This window comes from Silurus meridionalis, chromosome 7 (assembly GCF_014805685.1).
Source record: "Silurus meridionalis isolate SWU-2019-XX chromosome 7, ASM1480568v1, whole genome shotgun sequence".
Taxonomy (NCBI): Eukaryota; Metazoa; Chordata; class Actinopteri; order Siluriformes; family Siluridae; genus Silurus; species Silurus meridionalis.
The window spans coordinates 9,482,173-9,508,754 of NC_060890.1; the positions used below are offsets into that span (position 1 = coordinate 9,482,173).

Genomic DNA, 26,582 nt, shown 5'->3' on the forward strand with positions numbered 1-26,582 from the left:
TGTGGAATGTGATGTTCAAAATTCACATATACTGTAAGTCTTATGATCAGGTGTTTACATGCTTTGGTCCATACAGTATATGTCTATTGTAAAAATCTTTTAAAACTAAATTAATGAATCAATACCTATGCTTATTATTTGGATTCAGTTTGTTGTTTGATAGTTAAAGTGATTGCCCTTTATTGCTAGACATTACTACAAATAAACATTTGCTTCTGTTCCTATTTGTCTTAAAAACATCCTGTTTTTCATTTAGCTAAGTTATTTTACAGGTTATCTTAACATGTTGTAGCATTAAATCTCTCCCCTTTTAAAGCAAATGTCTCTAGTCATATTGTTTGTTTCTAGTCTCATGAGCTGCCTTCATATAAATCATTTATTTACATGCATATGATTGGATAAGCTCCATGGGCTGCTGGTATTAAATGGAGGATTTGCTACAAGGAGGATCTGCTATGATTAGAAAAGCACATCTCTGACACACCCCTAGGTTTTTTCTGTTGAACTATTTTGCTGGGTCTGCATCTGGCCTGTGTTATATATCGATGTTAAGATTTTTCCTCTACATCTTCGAAATCTATGGACGTTATTATCCAACTCTTCCGCCTACATTACAGCACACTCGGTTGGTCGCCCTTTCATTCCAAGAAGCAGCCAAGCGGCCCTCGCCTCATGACTGCCTGGTGCATTGCGAGTGTCTATGTAAGTGATAGTACCTTTAACAAATGGTCCTAAACAAAACAGAGATACTAACAACAAAGAGCTTAAAGCTGTTCCGCAGTCACACCCACTGCATCCTATATGTGTTCGGATGTGGACTGTGTGTGCCTGAGAGCAGATCAGTTCAAATGATATGAGCCTATATGTGTAATCCTGTCAGTACTCAGGTCCTGAGGCATTTAAGTAGCATTAGGTAGAGTACATTTTATTATGGTGTGTTTAGGACTGAATATAATACAGTCTCAACCTTAAAGTCTTCTCAATAAATATCTACGTGTATTAATAGTAATCATACTGAATATAGCACTGCTGAGCCTGACTGGGCGGAAGGTGTTGATGAATTGTTTATAACAAAGGTTCTGGCTGTATTTCAAAGGACAGTTTTATATGAATATTTTATGGGTTCTACAGCAACAGCATTCATAATCTAACACTAAAAAAAAACAGTGTTTCGGATAATTAAAGAGATTGTGAATTTTGTTTTGTGATTATTTATTTATAAAAGGAGACTCCAAAGTCATTGAATTCTTACAGGTGGATAAAGGTCATTCAGCATTCCAGCTTTTGAATAAAATAGCATCTTTGATCATTTAAAAAGAGAGGGCACTGTTTAATTAGTAGTAATGACTGTATAGCTGTTGTAAAATTTGTGATAATTATTTGAACCGTAATCAAATAATAACTTTTTCATTTAGGGCCAGGTATGTTTGGACAACTTTTTTTGCCTTAATAAATGATATTATCATTTAAAAACTGCATTTTGTATGTTTTCCGGTTATCTTTGTGTATTATTACAATTTACTTGATGAATCTTAATCGTTTAAGTGTGACAAATATACAAAAAATTCAAAAATAAATCAATCAGGACTTTTTCATTGCAATGTACATATATAGTGCTGGTTTCCTATGCTTGCATATACAGTCTTGCTTGTTTGTTACCTGTTATACAAAAGACATACAGTACAAGGCATTCCTTGTTTCATCTTTCCTTTGTTCTGTCCCTGAAAGACTATTGTAAATGTTAATTTCTAAATGTCTGCTTTCAGCTCCCTGTTGTGAAGTCATCTAGACAGACCAATCCAATTTCTTTTGAGCCTCATGGGAAGTTATTAAAAAATTGTCTTTATTTATAATGTTTATTAGAATACACAGGTGTACATATGTCTGCTTAATTTTATATATACACCAATCAGACATAACACTATGACCACCTAATATCGTGTTGGTCCCATTTTTGCTGCCAAAACAGTCTGGACCCACCAAGCATTAACACCATTACCTTCTTCAGCAATTTGAGCAGTAGCTCATCTGTTGGATCGGACCACATGGACCAGCCTTGGCCACCCATGACCCATGAGCTGCAGTTTTGGAGATGCTCTGACCCAGTCATCTAGCAATCACGATTTGGCCCTTGTCAAAATCATTCAGATACTTACGCTTGACCATTTTCCCTGCTTCTAACACATCAACATTGAGAACAAAATGTTCACTTGCTGCCTAATATATCCCACACACTAACAGGTGTCATGATGAAGAGACAATCAGTGTTATTCACTCACCGGTTATAATGTTATAATGTCATAATGTTATGCCTGATCTGTGTATATATATCATTAAATTAAAAAAAGCAGACTAAGAACACTGTATATTCTATTTTGCATTTAGGTTTGTTGATTTACAGTATGCAGAATGCTGGTACTGGTTACTAGCTTATTAGTGAACAATCTTACCATTTTATGTAGTACATTTACATTTACATTTGTGGCATTTAGCAGAAAACATAACTGTTCATGAACTTTTATAGACTCTTTTTCATTACAATGTGTATAATAGGAGTGTTGTGCAATCAATTCATCAGTTCATTAGGTCTATCCCTATCAGTTTAGTGCTTTTTTAGTTATTTTAACTCAAAGTTGGGCATGATCATGGTCCCTACATTGCTGCCCTAAAAAATAATTCTCTCTGACAGTTCATTTTAGCAGTTTTTAGCTGTTTATTTTATAAAAATCTGGTCACGTTTTTTTTTTTCATGAATAATTCAGTTTTTATCTTTAATTTTTTTTTAAACCAATTCCCACCTTCCAGTTAGAGCCCCTTCTTTAACATGAACAACCAGGGAGGGTAAATCACAGGTCAGAATGTGATGTAAAGCACATAGAGAAAAGCACTTTACAGGCAATTCAACATGCATAAGCTCACACCCATAATTGGCAGTTGTGACTGACAAGGGAGAGACAGTATTCCATCCCTCCATCCATAAAAACATTCCCAATTACAATATCTGGATGATATGAGTGATTTTGTGTTGTGCCACTTAAAAGGTGTTGGTTCTATTTCCCAAATTTATATATATATATATATATATATATATATATATATATATATATATATATATATATATATATATATATATATAGCAGCCTAATGTCCAGCAGCACAGTCCTGTGTAGACTAAGGCAAAGTAAATAAATACATGCTGTAAATGCATATGCAATGCAAGTTGTATCACAAGCTTTATCTCTGATCTCTCATTTATTGGAATACATATTGCGTATTCCAGTCTAATTTATATTACAACCAAAAAAAATCTAATAAAATCTCTTTATGTGTCTAAAATGGCTCATTCCATTTTTTTCTTTTGTCCCTTATTACATTTCTTTTGTCATTCTTTTTGTTCATTTATTTTTTTGTTAGAACAAACTATTTTATGAAACAATTTAAGACATATTTGAGATATATTCTGATTCTTAAACTAGTAATACAAACATCAGGATGTGAGGATGTGTTCATTACCGATTGCAGTTTCCACCCTGTTTATGCTTCTTTCAGAAAATTCTCTCTTAATATTGGGCTTTAGGCTCGTTAACTAATAAAGCCCAGACAATGAGCATTAATCACATCATGTCTTTCACTCTGATACACAGCTCAGGCTCCCCTCAGACTTCCTCATCTTTACTTAATGCTCTTGACAGTGAACATTTCGTATGTCAACTGTAATTATTTTTAGCACCGCTAATGGGGGTTTAAAGCAGGAAATGAGTGTTAAATGCAATTGCACATTACTAACAAGAAAATTCTAGCAGGCAGTGAGAAAATACAAAAGAAAAAAAAGGACAGAAATCCCAAGAATATTTCAGTGAAACAGCATAAATAATAGACAGAGATCTGAGCACAGTCCACAGCTCTGCATCTCTTGTTTGGTTTCCAAGAACCACCAGAGTCCGCAACCTATGAAACCAACCTAATACTAATGATTTGTAAATCGATTGTTGATTGTTGCTCTGTGATTCTGTGTTTCTCCTTCAGTAAATAGGCTTTCAATAATAAAAGCGAGCGTAAATGCTACAGCTAAGACAAAGATGGTATCTAAAAGAGTGATGTCAGTAGTAATTTCTTATATATTCAAAATAATAAAGTAAAATAGTAAAATACATAGTAACAAATAAAAATGATTATAATAATAAAATACTAATACAATAAATAATACAATTTGTAATCTTTGAAAAAAGTTTGAAAACCATTACTTTTAATGTTTTAGGAAAAAAAAAACTTAAAAAAATACTAAAACATCATAAACAATAAACCAGTGGTAGAGACTTCTGTGTGACTTTTCCTGGCAAATACACATTGGCTATATGTTTGCTATCTGAGAGAACTTATAAATACACTAAATTTGTTCATTGTACCCTGTGATGGGCTTTAGACCCTTTACATTGTCCTTGGCAGCCAGCAAGCCAGCCAGCCAGCCAGCCAGCCAGACAGACAGATACTATTTATTAAGCATATGAATATATACATCTCCCTGGTGGTCTAGTGGTTAGGATTCGGCTCTCTCACCGCCACGGCCCGGGCTCAAGCCCCGGTCAGGAAACCAACCCCAGCCATTAGGGTTGCACAAGCCAGTGCACTCCTAGTGCCGGTCCCAAGCGCGGATAAATGGGGAGGGTTGCGTTAGGAAGTGCATCCAGCGTAAAAAAACATGTGCCAAATCGAACATGCGGATCTCGAATACGGATGATCCGCTGTGGCGACCCCTAATGGGAGAAGCCAAAAGAAAGTTTATATGAATATATACATCAATGTAAATTTCATTATTATTTGACATAGGATTACATTAATCTGAGCTGTAGGATAGGAATGCAAATACGTACATAAATATAAATTATTATTATTATTATTATTATTATGGTCATCATGGTCATGGCCATGGTCATCATCCTCATCATCATCATAATCATCATTATTATCATCCTCACCAAATATGTTTGCTATTCAGAAGAGTTTCTACTGTAAATACACTGAATATCTTCACTGTGCCCTGTGAAAGACTAATGTCCTTCTCACTTAGGGAGTATCTCCACCTTGCTCTCAGTGCCCCAGAGAGCCTGCTCAGGACAAAGCACTTACAAAGATAAATATTAAAATGATAAAAGACATGTGATGATTAGAACTGTGCACTAGGGAGAGTGGTACACACTGTGATGTATAATATCCCCTCTTGCCTGATCTTTGCAGAACAGACAGCATGTACTATATTAGAACAGTGAGAGATTGTTTAGTTGATTAGGTCTGGCACAAGCTGGCTTCATTAGCGGTAACTTTTTAGTACAAATCCTTAACTTCTAAAGCTGCCGTCTAGACGCTAATGCAGTACTGCAGTTTATTATTAATAAACTCTGTGTAAAAGCCCATATTACCTCTAAACAATAGAAAAATATTCACACAACAAGATTCATATTCTTTTTTGTATTATTCCTCCGCTTCTTCTACCACTGTTTTTACTCATTGCTTTGCATTTGCAGCATCATGAAAAATATGGCTGTTGGAGAACAAAGTGCATGTTTACACATACATTTACTTGTGTGTAATGTTTGCATTGCAGATAGATTGTGTGAATCAGAAATGCACACCACTGTAAATGCTTTAAAAAAAACAACTAAAGAAAAAAGTCAACCTAAACATTTTAGGCTGGTCCTAATGTTTTTGTGTTTCAACATATAGTTTTGGGGATATATATATATATATATATATATATATATATATATATATATATATATATATATATATATAAATCCTAACCCTATTATACAGAGATACTGTATAGGATGAATGGACAGACAAACAAACAGACAGACAAACGGATGGACGGACAATCAGATAGATAGATAGATAGATAGATAGATAGATAGATGATAGATAGATAGATAGATAGATAGATAGATAGATAGATGATAGATAGATAGATAGATAGATAGATAGATAGATAGATAGATAGATAGATAGATAGATAGATAGAAAGAAAAGGATCAAATGTGTCTCTATGGGGAAAAGAATGACAAATATGTACTTAAAGATGTACAAAAAAGAATAATAATAATCAACATCCTCATCATCCTCATCATCATTATCATCACCCCTCTCACCAGTACACAAACGGCCCGAGGGATGTTTTGTGTCAGCGCATTGAGACGAGTCCATGTATAGACCTCAGTGCCTACGCTCTGTTCTCAAATACACTCCATTACAGGATAAGAACAAACACACACACATAACTGCCCACACTCTTGCAGTAAGGCATATGCACACACACACACACACACACACACACACACACACACACACAAAACATGTTTTCACACACACATATATAGATGCACCATGTATATACTATATATGAACAGAAAAACAGGAGTGTGATGTATAATGCTTTCTCATCTAAAATGAACAGCATACACAGGTGTGAGAAAGAGAAGTCGTAATGCTGCCACACACACACACACACACACACACACACACACACACACACACACACACACACACACACATAGCTCATCCCTCTCAGCTTGGCTTGTGAAGGCAGCTACAGAAATTACTGAACATCGTTCCATATGGACATGTCACTGAAATGACCTGCGCTCCCCCTCGCGCGAGAGAAATATGAGGAGAAAGCACAAACACCCGCACTCTCTCCAGCTCTCTCTCTCTCTCTCTTTCCATGCCTCCTGTCATCCTCACATTTCTGCACCACAAGAAAGGAAGACAGATGGTTGCTATGGCAACAGGCCGTGTTCTGGGAAGAGGGAGGGTGCTGTTTCCTGTGCTGGATTGTCTGTGTTGGAGTGTGTGTATGAGAGAGAGAGAGAGAGAGAGAAAGAGAAAGAGAGAGAGAGAAAGGATAGAGAAAGAGAGAGAGAGAGAGAGAGAGAGAGAGAGAGAGAGAGAGAGAGAGAGAGTGGGTGGTTGTGAGAGAGAGAGAGAGAGAGAGAGAGAGAGAGAGAGAGAGAGAGAGAGAGAGAGAGAGAGATCATGCCAAACCCAGTGTGAGTGGATATCAGGTGGGACATCAGCACTGAGACACACAAGCATGACACAAAAATGACAGAGCTCAGAGAGGAAGAACGACGGATATAAAGAAAGAAAGAAAGAAAGAAAGAAAGAAAGAAAGAAAGAAAGAAAGAAAAAGAAAGAAAGAAAGAAGAAAGAAAGAAAGAAAGAAAGAAAGAAAGAAAGAAAGAAAGAAAGAAGAAAGAAAGAAAGAAAGAAAAACAGTATGAATAAAAGAAAATGAAACTTAAGAAAATTTATAAAAAGTAAATGATAAGAAGACCTTTGCAGACCTCTATAGATGAGGTTCTGAGTGTATGTGAGAGATTTTGGGATTTTAGGAGTTTGAGAGGAAAGAGAGAGAGAGAGAGAGAGAGAGAGAGAGAGAGAGAGAGAGAGAGAGAGAGAGACCTTTTCAGAGAGCTAGAACATAAGAAAGAAAGAAAGAAAGAAAGAAAGAAAGAAAGAAAGAAAGAAAGAAAGAAAGAAAGAAAGGCACTAGACAAAAGAAAGGAAGTACAAGACAAAAATAGAAAGATGACATAAAGAGAGTAGGTGAAACAGAAAAAAAAGGGAGGCAATAAAAATGCTGAAAAAAGCAGAAAGTGCGACAGCGAGTGGGAGAGAGAGAGAGAGAGAGAGAGAGAGAGAGAGAGAGAGAGAGAGAGAGAGCAAGAGAGAGAGAGAGAGAGAGAGAGAGAGAGAGAGAGAGAGAGAGAGAGAGAGAGAGGGTATATTTGCTGGGTGGCTGACTCATGAGTGTAAGTGAAGCCAGTCATTACTCGGCTGTCTCACACTGGGAAATAACACTCTATCAACATTACAGACAATTAATCATCAATTATATAATATATCACAGATCTATTTTAAGTGTTTATTATGTGAGTAAACGTCATTCGAAGTGCATTATAAAGTGATGGGTCGTGACACAGCCGTGCTGTTCTAATAACTTCATTACAGCTCTATTACAAATCTTGTACATCTTTATTACACCTTTATTACACTATTATCACCTGCCTTTTCAACATCAACACTGTACAATTTACTTAGCGGAATTATGTGAAAAGTAAGGTGTGTTTATATCTACTGTATTTTGTGGAAATGCGAAAGAGTGTGTATGTGACAGAAGAAGAGAGTGTGTACTGTATGAGAGAGAGAGAGAGAGAGAGAGAGAGAGAGAGAGAGAGAGAGAGAGAGAGTATCTGCAGTGTATAAAGCTACATTCTGCAGCTGTAAGATGTTAAACTCTGCAACTCTGCCTGCTATGTGCAGCACAGTGGAAATAATGCCCCCCCACCCCCCAGCTCTGCTGAGCTGCAGTGTCTCTCATCTCGTGTGGTAGAAACTAATGAAAAACTCTGTATGACATTTAAGCACTCTGCTTTCCTGCACATCTATCGGCAGAAAGAAAAAAGGAAAGGCAAAAAGAAGAAGTAAATAAAGAACATAAAATCTCTATGGAGCTTATACACGTCTGTCTGTATCTGTCCCCCTTCCAGTCTATATCTGTCAGTCTGTCTACCTATATTTGGCCATTTCTATCTATTTATATTTGCCTGATAGACCCCAAGAAAGAGAAAGAAAGAAACAGTGAGAGACAGAGAGAGAGAGAGAGAGAGAGAGAGAGAGAGAGAGAGAGATAGAGAGAGAGAGAGAGAGAGAGAGAGAGAGAGAGAGAGAGAGAGAGAGAGAGAGAGAGAGAAAGCCCTTTTACACAATACTGTATTTATGGTTATATAACTTTAACCATAACACAATCATGTCACATAAAACAGAAAAAAAACGAATGATGAAACAGGCCCTGTATCACACAGTCCTGGAATCCCAGCAGATGTTGTGAGGAAACGTTTCATGTTCTTACCAGGGAAGTGTGTGTCCAGGTTGGGATTCAGTGCAGCGGAAGTGGTGTGTGAAAGGTAGCCAAGGTCAAACTCAGGTATTCGAGGGCTCTCCACAAACTTAAGCTTCCGTAGAGGGGCTGAGAGCGTGCGTGCACACAACACACAGATACACACACACACACACACACCCACACACACACAGACACACAGAAAGACATACGGACACAAACAGAAACACACAGAGGTGTCAGAAGGGAGGACAAACAAAGATCCAAGGTCAGAACAGAAAACATTCAACTGTGTGTACGCATGTACAGTGTGTGTGTGTGTGTGTGTTTGTGTATGTGTGTGTGTGTGTGTGTGTGTGTGTGTGTGTGTGTGTGTGTGTGTGTGTGTGTGTGTGTGTGTGTGTGTGTTCATTTGTGTCTGACAGACACAATACAAAAAGGTGGAAACCAAACAACAGTCAACAAGCCAACATGCAGTACAAGTGTATGGTGTTTAAAAGCACTTGTCCTGGTATGAACTGATTTCAAGTCTCGCGCAAGGCATTGTGGGAAGCAAACTAACGACCCTGACATTTCCTTTCATCACTGTAAAAGCGCAGAATTCTCAAAGCTCATTTTCAATGTGCACTGCTCAACCCACATACTTTGTTATTATTATTATTATTATTATTATTATTATTATTATTATTATTGTACCTGTTCAAACTGCATTTACTTTCAAGCTGTATTTAATGTATGCGAATAATGTAACAGAAATAAAGATTACTTTAGTGGTGCACATGAGCACTGGCCTGTAAATGAGTAATCATTTGCCAGATGCTGTATTTAAATACTGCATATGGTCAAAAGTATACGGACACTCGACATTTCCAACCATTTGTTGTTCGTCTCCAAACAGTTACCACAAATTTGGAGGCACACAATTGTATAGAATGTCTTCAAATGTCGTAACATTAATTTATACCTTTACTTGAACTAGAAAACCCAAACCTGTTTCACCATGACAATGCCCCTGTGCATAAAGCCAGCTCCATGAAAGATATGGTTTACATGGGTTGGAACGCTGACGGCACTCCAGGCCTCCTTACACAACATGGCTGAGTTAACCAATGCCCTTTGCAAACCTTCACAAGCACACTCCAAACTCTATTTGAACATCTTCCCAGAAGATTTGAGGTTATTGTAACAGCAAATGGGATTTAAATGTGGAATGTTTAAAAATCACATATGAATCTGATGGTCAGGTTTCCACAAACTTCTGTCTATATTCTGGACACTTACTTCTGTTGATCTCGATATGACAAAATAGAAAGCTGTTTTATTTGGCCAAAGATTAAGGAAGGAACACTGTACTCTTTGTTCACTAATGGATGGTAATACAGTATAACTGGTCCAGAATTCCAAGTTCACACAGTTCATGCCCCACTAACCAGAATAGCATGACCTGTTGCAGTGATTTGGCAGGTAAGTCTCACCCCACATCGTCACATATCGACGTTGCCTCTGATGGCGTAGACATCCGAAGCAGAAGGGAGCCCCTTTGCGTCGCTTTTCAACGTAGATGGCCGTCCTATACACTTAAGCACTTATTATTTATAATAAATATTATTTAAATTAATAAACACTTATTATTTATAATAATAAGTGTATCGGATTATTTATACTATATTTAATAAATAATAATAATGTTACAAAATGTCCACTACATACGACCGATTCGTCGGTTGTCCCCCGGCCGTGTCCAAATCCGAAGATGACCCGAACCCTAACCCTAACCCTAACCCAAACCCTTACCCTAACCCTAACCCTAACCCAAACTCTAACCCAAACCCTTACCCTAACCCTAACCCTAACCCAAACCCTAACCCTAATCCGAAGATGAGGGATTTGCATTGAAGTGTATAGGACGGGCATCTACGTTGAAAAGCGACGCGGGATTTGCATTGAAGTGCAAAGGACAGCCATCTACGTTGAAAAGAGACGCAAAGGGGCTCCCTTCTGCGTCGGATGTGTACGCCATCCGAGGCAACGTCGATATGTGACGATGTGGGGTGAGACTGTGTAGGATTTGGTGCCATTGCCACAACTGAAATCTGTGTTTTAACTTATGCGTTACATCAAAATGTGTGTGTGAAAAAGGTTTAACACATAAATGACAGAAAAAAAGAGCTTGAAGCATTGAAAAATTATACATTTACTCATGCTGATGCAACAAAGTTATTTTAAAAACAAAAACAACTATAATATATACACTATATGGAAGAATGTGTATGGACATCTTGATCACCACATCCATAGGTGAATCCTTACAAAGGGTGAAAGAAACAATTATTGTGAATTGTTTTCTGGTATGCTGTAGCATTTACAATTTACCTTTGCTAGATTTAAAATGGCCCAACCTGTTCTAACATGACAATGCTCCTCTGCACAAAGCGTGCTCCATGAAGACATGGTCTGTCAAAGTTGAAGTAAAAGTAAAACTAAAAATTAAAATGGCCTGCACAGAGCCCTGACCTTAACTCGACTGAAAATATTTTAGATAAATTACAATGCTAAGTGTGTGCCGACTTTTTACACTTGTGTGGCTAAAAGAGAACAAATCCCTAAGCCAGTTTCCAAATTCTAATAAAAAGCCTTCCCAGAAGTGTGGAGGGCATCACAGAAACAAATTAGGACTTTGGGATGGAATGTTCAACATATCAGCCCACACAGTTGTAATGGCTAGGGGTCACATACTTCTGGCTGTATAATGTATTATATAACTTAAATATAGTGGATGCTATGAGTCGCTCTTTCTACTGCTCTTTGATTTAGATCTGGTGACTGAGGAGGACAATTATGTACACTGAAATCATTCATGAAACCAGTTTGAGACAATTTGTGCTTTGTGACATGCCACATTATCATTCTGGATGTAGCCATTTGAAATAAATAAACTGTGTCTATAGATGGATCCACATGGTTAATAACACCACTCAGACAAGCTGGGGCATTCAAACAATGCTCATTCGGTATTCAGGGGCCCAGTGTGTCCCAACAAAAACATTCCCCATGCAATTTCACCACCTCCACCCGCCTAGACTATTGACAAGAACGGATGGGTTCATGGATTGATGCTGTTGGTAAATTCAAACTTCTTCTTGTCTGGCAAGTCCTAATGAGATCTTTTTTTTCTTTTTTAGTATTTCCACCTGAAGGTTTAACATGTTTTTCAGCTGAAATGCTTTTCTACTGACCAAGATTGTAAGAGTGGTTATTCAAGTTGCCACAGCCTTCCTGTCAGCTCAATCCCATCAGCTCAATATATTTTAAAAATGGCCACTTTCATGTGACTTTTTCATCAACAAGAGTTTTGCCCCCAGAGAACTGGCTCTTACTGAATTTGTGTAGTCTTACTGAGACTAGTCTATGTGAAAATCCCTGGAGATCAGCATGTTCTAAAATACCCATTTCTCTCCATTCTGAGGTTTTTTATGAACATTAATTGAAGCTCTTGACCTGTAACAGCATGTTTTTATGCATTGTGCTGCTGCTGAATGATTGGATAATTGTTGTGTGTGAGTATGTATTTATTATACATATTTTCTACATACCTTAACTGAATATATTTCTCTTTTGCAGACACCTGAATCGTAAACTCTAGCATTAATGTTTGCTGAGCATCCTAAAATATCATTTAATTATTTCATGCTACTGCAAAAACATTTTTTACCCTGCTTGGCTGGTAATTTATTAATTTTAGCAACAGTGTGAACTGACAGGTTTTTCCAGACCACCAAGGATTTACTAAAATAATCAGTAAAATAAACCACCAAATCTCTTATTGCCTTTTTATAGCGATTGTTGTCCTATACTATTTTAAAACACAATGTTTCCCCTATAGCCGATGCAGTCATTGCTTCTAGCTGTAGGATAGACCACTTTGAATTCCTTGTGGTTGTACAATCATGAAAATCCTTATATAATCGCTACATAACAGCTTGGCCCAAATAGTTATAGCAGTAAATCGTGTATGGACAGGAAGGAAATAGCCACCTGCTAGAAAACTCACTGTTCCTGAAAGTATATTAGGTTTCGTATGACCTTTACAGGATGGCTGAAGACAACCTTTTAGGACATTGATTGGTTTATAAACGCAGCACAATAATGTTGGTTTTGATAAATATGTTGCACTGAAGGATGAATGAATTCACAGTTTATTTTACCTGACAGTAAATCATAAAACATATTAGCACAGCATTTAATTTCATATGAGTGTACAGCTCACTGAACAGGAAACATCTTTCAAGGTTGCAATAAATTTTTTTTATTCTAAGGCACACGTACAGCTATTATTATCAGAAATAAATGAATCTGCCTATTTACGTACCTACTTTAAAAGCTTTAGTGTATAATGTTTTTATAGAGAGATGACAGAGATCAATCTTTCATTAACCTGGCTTAACTTACCAAATGGAGTGTGATTTTTCTCATTTTTTTTAAATGAAGAGACCACTCAATAAAATCAATGATTAGTTTTAAAAGCCCAGTAATTGTAAAAGGGGTGAAAATAGGAGACGAAAATGAAAGGTGTTTTACTCTCCGCTGCATCTCAAATCACTTAAGTCACAGCACAGACTAATATCATCGCCACACAACCAATCAAAAAACGATTGTATCAGCGGTGTGGAACTATTATAAAGTTTCTGAGAAGGACGATAAAATAGCAATTTGCCATATTTGCTTAGTCGACGCTTTAAAAGAGCTACCACACACAAGCTAATAATGACGTTAGCTCGTGCGATTATTTAAGTCATTTTAACTATAATAGCACTTTTTCATGAGAGGTTTGATACATCACCTGAAAGCACAGTAGTGAGTAAAGTAGCGATAAAGTGTTAAAGTAGCACACAAACACGATCTGTCACCAAGGTATTCGAAAAGGCACAGAAATTTGCAAACAGTTGTCAGCGTGTGTTGTCAGTGTACGTTGTCAGTGTGTGTTGTCAGTGTGCACAGATGTGATTTTAATTCTAATTCCAAATATAATAAAAGTCTGTGCAAAAACATTCACACTTGGACTTTCATTGGACTTATAGAAATATTTAGACTGTACTTGAGTTTTGAGAAGTAATGGGGTGTAATAAATATAAAACAATTTTATATAACTAAATATACAGTATATACTGTGTATTTACATCTATTTACATATACATAGGTTACTTGGGTTCACAGATGTGATGCCTTTTGAGATCACTGTTGCTTTGCTAATCCTCATTAAATGTACCATAAACAAGCTAGTTAGCTAGTCATTTACCTTATGATTTTCACTAACATTAGTGCTTTGATTCTGGACAAAACTAGAAGTGTTGCAACAAACTGCATATAGGTTACATCCACACATTTTTCTGCATAAGCACAGTTTTACTTAACTGTTTTTCAAACTGTACTGATAGATATATCTTGCCTGTGATTTGTGTACCAGCTTCCATTAGTGTGCACACACATAGCCACACACAAGAGCAGTGGAGGTAAAGACTTCATTTACAGAAATCCGTGAACAACACACTGTATGACCGTAGTCTACAAACAGTGTGTTGTATTGTACAAGTGCAAAATATTACATTCAGCCATCAAAACATCTGTTCCATGTGTCAGTGATTCCTGAACAACTGGGATCCATCTGTGAGTATTTGTGCATTTGTTAGGTTCATCTAAGGATATGAAAACTATATAGATTGCATAAGATAGTCTTAAAAACTGCAGAGAAAACTGCAGTAATGTGACAATAATAAATAAATAAACAAATAAATAAATAAAATGGAATTAAAATAGTGTGCAATAAATAAATGCCTAGCCATTCAGCTCTAAACCTTTTTCTTTTTTCTTTTTTCTGAAGTAATCAAAGCAGTAAAACCACACAGGTCCCCGATTTTTATTCAGTGTATGCACTGGATTTGGTAATTGCAAATGCAGGCTGTTCTGCAGCTAGAAGCAGAGGTCACACCATTATAGATGACAGCTGACTTATCTGCTAATGCAAACACAGTGAATGTATGGAGGTATTCAGTCTTCCATATCTTCTCAGACAAGTACACTTAATTTGTATAACTGCATACATTCGAGACACTGCTCAATGTCTTCATTTCCAGCAGGTGCTGATCCTTGACAGGTGTTAGAACCTCAGACAGAGGTCACAGACTGGCTCATAAACTAGCAAGCTGCGGACAAGAAAGCTGATTTCAGTTCAACCTTGGCTTCTTTCCAAATCTTCTTAGATGGATCTCTCCAGGGAACTGTGCAACAGCTGCTTTTCTATCCTCTGTCTTGGCAGCGGTGACACCAAAGCATTGTGTATATCTCAGAAATAGTGCTTCATACCGATGGCACTTGTGACAACATAAGAATATACTGCGTCTATTCAATTCTGTGCTGGTAATTAATGTGTTCTTTCACAATAAACCTTTCATTGTGATGATGGATCAGCTTACTGGTCAGATGGATAAATCTATAGGGTTGAACTGAACATCCTGTGTCGTGTCACCCTCCTTAGTGGCTTAAACCTCCTAACAGACAAAGCTCCACCTTTATATCTCCTCCCATATTTTCCTCTTTTAACCCTCTTTTGACCTTCAATGCTGCCAGTGTGTTGACTACAGTGGAAAAAGAGGGAACATATGGTCAGTCAAATTAAAGAGATTTAGTTTCTTACCACAACACAATTCCAATGCTCATACTAAATTTAAACACTTTTCTAATTACTTGATTGGGTTATTTTGAGTAAATTTAACCCTGAGGTGGTGGAATTAGATAGAAATTTGAAGCAGAATACACAGATGCACAGATGCTATTAGGAAGGTTTTCCTCACTGAATGCTGATTGGTAGCTCAGTGGTTAGTGTGTCAGACTTCTGATCAGAAGGCTGTGAGTTTAAATCCTAGCACCACTAGACTTCTGAGACTTTTCAGAGAGTCACAACAACGGCCAATGTTCAATTAGCCCTGATCATTTTTGTGCATTACCACGCACAACATTTGTTTCGAGAATCAGAGAATACTGTGTCCACCTCTGTCCACACACACATTTATAAATAAGTCTACTCCACTACAGCGACTACCTCTGCAGGACTTTATGTTTACACTGTACACTTTATATACACATATACTTTCTTCCTTTCCCTTCTTGCATCTTCACAGTACTGTAATTTTGCAAATGTGTAATTTATGTCTTGTGTTTTCCTCGTGTCCTTTATAATTTATGTCAGAGGTTCCCGGGAAGATTCGCAGAGTAAGAATTGTATGGTATAATAGACCACTATTGTACGTTCCTGTTCAATTACAACTTGAATGTTGAATGTTGAATTCCTATTACAGATAGTGTCATGGTTGTGCCTTAACACGACCCATCAACTATTGCAGCACGCATGATCACGACGCTTACATGTCACATGACTGTTGCACCTGATCCACGTTTATATGTAACAAGCACTTTTATATATCACCTCTTATACAGTACACAGCATCTAGCTTTTGTCTTTTGTTGTCTGTTGCTTTTCCCCTACTTGTGCTGTGTTTCTTTTAACATGCCTCACTATTCTTCATTTCTGTTTCTCTGATCACTCAATTTACATATACATGAAAATACCTTGAATGTTGGTGTAGCTGGTGATTGTTGTTCCTGCACTTGGCCATGCAGTATTTTAAACGCACAATGTATTCTCTGGGAAGAGCATTCAGGTTCTTACTCAGTTTCTCATCAGCTCAACATCTGTCTAGCTCATCTCCCTCCTGGCTCATCCTCCACCATTGCCAATTACGCCTCTTGCTACTGATTCCGAAAGCAGCAGCCTGACGTGTCTTTAATATCCACGTCACCTCCTCTCCTACACTGCTGCATACCTTCCTCTGACTTTTTCTAGCTACACACATTTGATTTGATTTACAGAAATGTGAAGTGAAAAGTGAAGTGAAAGGTGTATATGTGTTTTAGTATTGGAGTGTACTCACTAATCAAATGGCTCATTTTGCTTGAGTTAGCACTCAACACCCGACTTTAGAAAGTTAGAACAAATAGTGTATTACACTTTTTTTTACGAGCAATATACAAATATTAAAAAAGCTGCTGACAAAAATCTACTGAAAGCATTGAAATGAATCCAAAAAATTCTTTTGGAAACAATTCAAATAATAATAATTAAAAAAGAAATCTAACTTTTATTTATGTACTGCATTCTTGACAGTAAATTCATTACAGTCTCACGCAAACAGAAATATATAGCAGTGAATATATGATATTTTTTAAGCACAAATTATAAGAAAGAAATCCAGTAATAAAACAACAGGACATGAGATAATCATAAAATGGTATTACAGGTACTGTTGAGTACCTTTTTAAGGTTGAAGGCCTTTTTAATTTATATTTATATAATTATATTTATAATTTTTTAAGTTATAACACAACAAATCATCCGAAAAGAACCCTTTATGGACAAAAGTTGACCGCTTCACCACAAGATTCATACGTGCTTTTAAAAAAAATTCCATTCCACATTCCCCATTTGCTGCTATAATTTGTTTGTATGATTTGTGCTCATTTAGCTACAAGGGTATAAGTAAAGTCAGGTAATGCTGTAGTTGAGAAGGCCTGGGGTGCAGTCAGTGTTCCAATTCATTTAAAGGTGTTCAACAGAGCGCTATAGGCCTCCAGGCCTCTCAAGATCTTCCACTCCACCCATGTAGACTATATCTTCATGAAGCTCACATTGTGCACAGGGGCATTGTATTGCTGGAACAGGTTTGGGTCTTCTAGTTTAAGTAAAGTGCAACCACATCCAAAGATATCCTATACAATTATGTGCTTCCATTTTTGAGATACCAGTCTGGGGAATAACCACATATGGCTGGAAAAGTCAGGTGTCCCAGTTAAGCTTATCTGAACACATTTCATTTACAGGTTGCTCTTTGATTGTATTTATTGTTTCAGTACGGCACAGAACTGCCTTGTCACACATTTATAATTTAATTGTTTTAAGTGATAGACATACAATGTTTGGTTTCAATGAACTTCTCCTCTTGCTGTTCCAATAGCTTTATCTTGCATATGTTTGCTCTTTAAAAAAATCCTTTTCCCTCACATGAATGTACACATAAATATTGTGTACATGAAAAGCTCTTGCAGGTAACAGTACCTAGACCTAAGTCTTATCCTGTTTCATAAAGACATACCTCTAACTTAAATGCCAGACCGGATTATTTAACAGGAATACATATACATAAAAGAAATGCTTGTATAATGAAATAAGAGGGCAGGTCCACAAATGCTAACAGATGGTATGCAGTTTATGGAACTGCATATGAACAGTTTTATACAGAATGACAAGAATATTTACACAAGAAATGTGGCATTCGAGAAAAACCTCTGATGTCTGAGCTTCCGAGTTCGAGTCAAGTGAGATGTACAGATTATTCCTAATGTCAACCTCTACTAAAAGATTTTAAATGATATATTTGGCCCAAGTTTCTACAATGAACTTTTTGTGGAATATTGATTTTAAAAGAAACCATCCATAAGCAAATCAACAAACTAGAAAAAAACAGCACTCAATTGTTACAATTAACTCAAAGGTCATATCGGATCAAATAAATGAATATATGCACACACACATATATAGTCATTTACTGTATGCATGTAAGTACAAGAAAATTCAGCATTTCCATTAAGATGTCCTTTAAAAGTCATGGCCATCTTGGACTATTTTTCTTTGGAACAATAGAGCACACACTCCTATATACTTTCAATTTCTTCTATTGTTGTCCATGCTCTGCATTTTCACTTTTCTTTGCTGTAGCATTAAGTAAGTAAGTAAGTAAGTAAGTTTCAAGCTAATTGGTTAGTATGCTAGCATGCTAAATAAATAGCTATTTTTTTAGCCTTTTGCTCACCTAGTTTTTTTCTCCTTAGTTTTGTTGTTCTTGTACTTACTTGTTTCCTTAGTTGAAACTTTCATTAAAATTGTTCTGCATTCATATCCACATTTTCATCTCCTTAAGATCTACCAGTAAACATGATGTGAATTTAAAGTTGGGTCTGGCCGACAAAAACATTCACAAACAACTTTGCTTAAAAAAAAAGTATTGCGAAATGAAGTCCAGTATCTATGTAGTTACAGCAAAATATTTTACAAAGACTCAAGATATTCCTGATATTCCTGAGTAACAATAGATGGAAAAACAACTGTACAGAGAGCAAGTCAGTCATTGAAATTCTTTCATGGAGAATGAAAGCCACCAAACAGGCCTTTGCAGTAATGCAGAAACCAGACAATTGGACACAGAAGTTCACTGGAAACAATTTTAACAAGATCATTTATAAAGAATATGACTCATGACTTCAGGGTTGAAGAAAAGGACATACAGAGAGGTTAATAAGAGGCAGCAATGATTAGGGACACCACAGGATTTGGCGGATCACAGGGTCCTTTGCAGCCACATATTTAAATATTGTGTCATGCTTAAGATTTCTTTAATCTAAAACATGAGGAAACATAGATGAAAGCACAGTTATTCCTATGTGCGCTCTAGAAAACTGGAAACAGAACAACGAATGAAAGCTTACGCACAATGCAGTTCCTGAAGGAATTTAGATGTTGATGATGTTTGAGATGTTTAATAAAATCAATAGATAAAATGCATTACTGAGGTTGAGAAAACATCAGCTTCTAGTGTCTAAACAAGGATGATAAAGCAACAGAGGTCATGGTTTTAGAGCACTGAGCTCACAAGGACAGAGCTTTTCATAGCCAGCTTCGTTGGCAAACTTGTATTACTTATATTATGTTGGCACACTTGTATTATAGTATCCGCCAATTTTCCACACAACGGTAGAGAGATTACCTGAGAGGAGCATACTGAGCTTTAGTGGCCAAGTGTAATGAGATTGTTTTAGCATTCCTGCAGCACTACAGCTTAAGTGCAAAGGTCAGATACACTGTGCATTTGCAATGAGGGGGCAACGGGCACATCACTAAAACATATACTTATTTAAATATTTATTGTTTCAGGTTTAACAAGGGTTATTTATATTTTAGTCCTACCATGGCATGTGGAAGAAGGTGGAAAACAAGTGATGTGAAGCAAGTGATGTCCATGTTGTCAGTTGGAGTACTGCTTTTTTAAATGATAATTTTGTATACAAATGTATTGTAATGTTTTTTCTGCAAGGCAATAACAAAAGCTGATTAAAAATATGTAAAAGAAAAAAATTAAAGAGAATATAATATAATTGAGTCATTGTACTGGCCACCTTTTAGTGTGATGAATATAAAAGTAAAATAATTTATTAATTTACTGTCTTTCGGGTTCCTAATGACCTTTGCATTGGATTCGGTGCTTCACTATAACTCTCAGAATGCAGTATGGACTACAAACATGTCTACAGCAAAACTCTTCACAGGCTACATACAGACATGTTCTCAAATAACAATCACATGATCTCTGTCATGCTCATAATCACCATCTCATGACACACAGCTGTACACCAGGACTCAAACATTTTCAATTCCTATATATAGGTTTATAGGTCATGATTCTTGCTTAGTTTTACCCAAACTTGTTGTGTTTGTTGCCTTCTGATTTTGGAATTGTTTTGCCAGCTGAAAAAAAAAACCCTCCTTTTATCCTGGACCTGCAGCCATCTCTACTGCATACACCATGATTTCCATTCTAAATTTTATTCAGCAAAATAAAATGAATATTTTATTATTTAAAAAAAATAAAAATAAAAAAATCGCATGGCCACAGGAGAACATCTGAAGATGTATAAAATGCATAAAAAATAAAAGATGCAAAAAAAAATATGAAGCTTTGGTCTGCATCATTTTCTACATTTACTTTTCATCTTTTTAAATCAATGTGGTAATGCTGATGAAATTTGTTTCACCAAGCCAGAGCTGTTGCTGATAGTAACCTGAGGTTATAAAGTTGTTTGTTTTGACTCTAAAATCATCATTGGTTTTATAAGAATTTGTCCACACTAACAAACTGTGATCTTTAAATTCATTCATTTGGGAAAGTATTTGTCTGTTCTTTTTTCTTGAGGCACTCAGTGTGGATAGAAGGTTAGGGTTAAGGTTAGAAGATGCATTTTGAAAGTGTATTCAGCTTAACGTGAAGGTAGCCTTGGCCAAATATTTAACAATGCCTGTCAAGTTTTACAGCTTTCAGAGAGATCCTTGTTAGTGCATTTAACGCTAAAATTAAATGCTTGTAATAGACCCCTGGGTAAAAGTATTTAGGTTATTCCTGTTCTTAATTGTGGCAACTTGCAAAAGGGAATGTAAGTGCTAACAGGGTACTGTATGTGCACTGCTCAGTAGTGGGTCTAAAATTAGGTGTAGTGTTGTCAGCAAGAGCATATGAACCCTGGGAAGGTTTTGGATGTAAGCCAATCCATCTAAAGCAATGTGCTCTCACAGTAATGAACTCAGGAGTTGAAAAAAAGAATAATACTTAAAACTGCAGTGCACATATGCAGTGCATGAGATTGCATTGCTGTAGTTGACAGGAGAGTTAATGGACAATAGACATTGTGTGGCACATGCATATCGGTGTGAAATTGGATGAGCAACAGCGAATACCTTTGTGCATCACATACTCACATACATACTCTCATACACATACACACACAGAATGTGACATATCGAGCACAGCAAGCTCGTGAATGTGCAGCCCACATTACCATGGTAACCTGGGCAAGAACATGAACACCAACAGGTCTTCATGCACCTTCCCCCCAGATTAATATCCACTTAAAGCCCCAGCAAAAAAAACATTAACCACACATTCATTAGACTCTGAAATCTCAACCTATACACTCAATACACTACAAATCTCTGAGCTGGAAGTCACCAAATGCCTTCCATATCCTCGAGTCGGTTAGTAGTTAACTCTAATGGATACAATTATATGCATTTATGACATTTTCGAAAAGGAAATTCAAAACACTTGGCAAAATGTTTACTTGTGACATTTACAACTGTCCTTATCAGCATATAAAACACCAACAATACAACCATCGATTTTGTTGCTTGAAAAGCACAAAAAACCTTTTCACACTCTTTCCAGAAACAATTCTAAGCAATGTTCAGCAGACCAAGTGCACTCTGAATAATGATCACAAAGCTCAGTATTAATGCAGGTGCACAAATCCACCCTTTATAAAGCAACGGATTGTTCAAATATTTAAACAACAAAGTACATATCGCTCATACATTTTAATCAGTAAGAAAGACACTGAAGGTGGCACTTTAAACAAACCATATTCATTCAAATGTATAAAATGCTAGCAAAGATTCTGCAGTAAAGCTTACTAACAACAGATTTTATTCATGGCCAGCTAAAAAACTCATGGGATCTAAAGACAATAAGAACCAGGATAGCGCTAAGCATACAGATTTTATGTGTTAATTGGGTATCAAGCAGGAAAATAGGCAAAATAACAAGATTCTAACACCAGAAAATAAAAAATATATATATACAGTGTATAAAAAATACAACACCTGTACAGTTTACTATGGGGGACATTTAAGTTTGATGGATGTTCCATGAAAGGTTGCTGTGAATAATTAAAATGCAATAATAGTCTAAGCTTTTCCATGAGTAATACATGGATATGGGCTGAACAGTGATGTAGCGAGCTGCCAATGCTTTAACTAGATTACAGTCACTGTTTTACCAACTTGTGAAATTCTTGTTTAACTACAAAACAGGAACACAGATGTCCTCTATGCTAATGAGATGTGGGCTATTCTCAGTATCTGGTCTCTATCAAGAAACATTAGGAATGGTCTACTTGTGAGGTAACTTTATCTTCCATAATGTAGTAAGGTACAACAAATATAACCTAAACTCTCCTGGCCACCATAGATATAAAGAAAAAAGAAGTAAAAGTAAATCTAGTGTTGTACACCTACTTACTTAAAGGTTCCAATATTGACTAATCTTGATAAACACACCTTTAAATCCCATGACTGACTGAAAGCATTTACCCTTAAATATGTAGCTCTGAGCTCATTTGTAAAATAAAAGCTTTTGCCAAGTTAAAATTAATGTAAGCTGTAAGTACAATTGCCCTGCAACTGCAGCTAATGTAGAATGTAGCACTTTGTTATCAATGACACAAAACCAAAGCAAATTTTCAGCTGTAATGACTTCTGTAGTGCCATCTGAATCTTTAGTGTTTAGACACTGATCCAATGGATATAAATGGAGCTTTTGCAATAAAATCAGCTATGCTATAATGTTAAAACATGAGTCATGACTGCCTGACAATTTAAGGATTTTATCAAAGAAAGTATAGACATTTTAACGAAGATTTTTTATTTAGAGTCAATTTGTTCAATTATTAAATAATTGAATAACTTGCAGAAATTAAAACTTGATAATATCACTGATAAGTTTTATCTTATCTGTGATGACAAAAATAATTGACTTAGTGTACACAATTACACAACATTTTCTGCCTAAAAATAAATAATAAAAAATAAATAAATAACAAGAATAATAATGATCCAGCATATAACCCTCAATTGAATGCAAAAAGTGAAAATGCTTGTTAAAAGTAGATCAAAACAAGTTATTTAAGATTACAATCAGTTATTGCGCCTCAGAGTGTTCCTAAGGTTCTTTGGCACAATATAGGTTTTTTTTCTTTTTTTGCGTGAAGGGTATGTTGAAAATAAAAATGGAAAAATACAAGAAATGTAGTGGCATATTTTGGTAACCAATATTGTTATTGATGTCTAAAAATGTAAAAACAAAAGGTTTTATTCAACAATAAATGTATGGAACTTTTTTCCATGTCTTTTCCTCTATTTGTTGTAGTTCTGTAAAATTTGATCAAACTGACAAACAGACTTTATGGACAAATGTTTGATTCTTGTGTTTTCTGAACACAATTTGTGCTCATTCAGCTACAATTGCGTTAATAAAGTCAGGTATTGATGTAGGGTGAGGAATTCATCCCAAAGTTATTCAATAGGGTTGAGGAAAGAGCTCTATTGCAGGCAAGATCTTACATACCAACCCATGTAAACCATATCTTGATTGTGCTCGCTTTATGCATTGGCATTGTCAGGTTTGGGTCTCCTCAAATAAAGGGAAAATGTAATTCTACAGCATCCAAAGACATCCTGTACAATTTTGTGCTTCCAATCTTGTGGGGAATGTTTGAGGAAGAGCCACATATGGCTGTAAAAGGTAGGTGTCATAATACTTTGTCCATATAGTATATAGTGTACATGTACCATCAGTTTAGGGAATTTCTATAGGACTTGTAAAATACTGTACTCTACCTTTAGACTGACAAAAGGCATAGCAAACTTAGTCTTTCAAATAATATCTAAAGCAGGTAAGAGCTATCTGTCAAAATCAAATATTGTTTTAAAACCTGCACTTTAAAATATCATAGTCAATAGTTGCTGGACTCAAGGCCTCTAGTACCAATCAGAAATATATCTAAGGCAAGTAGTAGGTTATTGATCATTTTAACCAGCGCTGCTTCTCTGCTATGATAAATATACTAATTCTGTTCATCTTTGTCCAAAGTCGTAAGTAGAAAAAAACATGTTGAAGATTGCACAGTAGCAAAGAGGTCAAGTTGTGATTTCTTCAGTAGTGTCTTGAAAAAAAAAAAGTAAAAAATGCCTTTGCAATCAATGTGAACAAAGGACAAGGATGTTATAGAGCAGGGATTCTATAACTTTTACAGCCATGGAGTCCTTACAAATTAAAAACCACTCAGTAGGTGGGTGTATTTTTTTATTATCTGTTTAAAAAAAAACTTCTAGGCAGATAATGTAAATTTGTGCAAGAATTCCAGGAACAGTAGCACATTTTATTACTATTATTATTAGATTTAAGTAACATATTTGTAACTCTCTTTGTTTTTAGTCAGCAGTAGTGAACTTGGCATTGAATAAATATAAATTTTGATTGTAAGTTCCACTGCTGTAAAAACTAAAATATTCCTGGCTATGCTTCACAACCGTATGAAAGTGGGTTTGGAAAATCACAAAAAAAGGTACAGAGCTCAATGTATTCAATAGCACTACACTCATCAAGACATCCTTAGATAATGGCACCTCCTGGGTTATCATCACTAGAGGGTGGAGCAGTCCATAATGGATTGCTAGGAGCCTGCTGCTAAATTTGATCGTTTATGGTGTCAAATTTCTTACAGAAAATCATTGCAGCTGGTAAAATTCGATAATGATAAATAGCCCAATCATTAATGTTACATTCTATCAAGTTTAAAAAATAAGCTGTTCTGGTTAAGACATGACCCTTTTGGTAATTATTGAGATTCCCTCCATGCTATTCAGAAGCGCTTCATCTTATTTTCCTTTGCTTACATTGTGGGGAGATTTGCTTAACGATGTGCAATTGTTCACAGCACCCAGGGACGGATCTTCTAATTATTGCTTTTCTCACACAAGATGGTGCTACACTGTGCAAGGTAGATTGTGTATTTGAGTCTGTTGAGCTGGAAACTATCACATGATATGACACCTAGTTCACAAATTGCACATCTTTTACACACAGCTGCACATTAATATAAATACTCAAAATAAAATGCTACTTCCATATGTAAATTCAGTCCATTCTATTTTATTGCAAATAATGTTTATTATTATTATTATTATTATTATTATTATAATAATAATTATTATTATTATTGTTATTATTATTATTATTATTATTATTATTATTATTATGGCAGTTCAATTAATTTGTAATTATTTTATTTGTATTTATTAATATATTATTTCTTATTCTATTTTTTATTATTGTTTATTCTACATTTTAATCCTAAGCTTTTTCTTTTATTTCGGACCATAGACCAGTCACAGACCTGCTGCTTAAAATATTTAATGGCATATTATATTATGTTTAGTGGTGTTAGTGACAAATTATAATTTGTATTGGTTTTACTGTACCAGCATGACGTGGGGGTGAAATTTGTACATATCTGAAATTTGTAACTGAGACAGAACAGATTTTTGTTATTATTATTACAAAAAATATATTTAGATTATTAAATTTGTGAGTAGAATAAATTGCAAGTAAACTAATAGTCAGTAAGAAAAAAATTTATTAAATAAAATAAAATAAAGAAAATTCAAAAGGTGTACTCTGTGCTGATTAATCAGAAAATTGAGTAACACCAACATATGCAGATAATAAAGCCTGCTGTTAAGGCTGTAATAAGCCTGCTGTAAAATAAACACAGCGCATCTTTCATACTATTGGAAATCGGCATACGACCCACACCCACAAACACACCCACCCACCCACCCACACACACACACACACACACACACACACACACACACACACACACACACACACACACACCATTCAATACCAGTGGTATTAGCTGAAGAGATAGATGTAACACACTGGTAATCCCACTGCTCTGTTTTGTAAGCAAGTCATTACAAAGACTATTAATAGCACACTGCAGATCTCTCTCTCTCTCTCTCTCTCTCTCTCTCTCTCTCTCTCACTCTCTCTCTCTCTCTCTCGCTCTCTCTCTTTCTCTCACACACATTCACTCACTCTCTCCCTCAGGTTTAAGTTCTTTTCAATCCCATTTAAGCCTTTGCTTCAGGAAGTTTGATTTGCACTGTCATTTTTCTCTTTTTCCTCCATTA

General features: G+C 35.9%; 1 protein-coding gene across 8 annotated transcripts in view; it reads right to left on the minus strand.

The window, feature by feature from the left end:
• Positions 1 to 26,582, minus strand: part of tanc2b (tetratricopeptide repeat, ankyrin repeat and coiled-coil containing 2b) — a 193,163-nt gene that overhangs the window by 53,421 nt on the left and 113,160 nt on the right. For 6 of the 8 annotated variants that reach the window (XM_046853997.1, XM_046853995.1, XM_046853993.1 and 3 more), the window contains one exon: positions 8,906 to 9,022. The exons of the other annotated variants lie outside the window; for them this stretch is intronic. In XM_046853997.1, the coding sequence (XP_046709953.1) occupies positions 8,906 to 9,022 (117 nt within the window). The remainder of the gene's footprint in view (positions 1 to 8,905; positions 9,023 to 26,582) is intronic. 8 annotated transcript variants of the gene reach the window in all.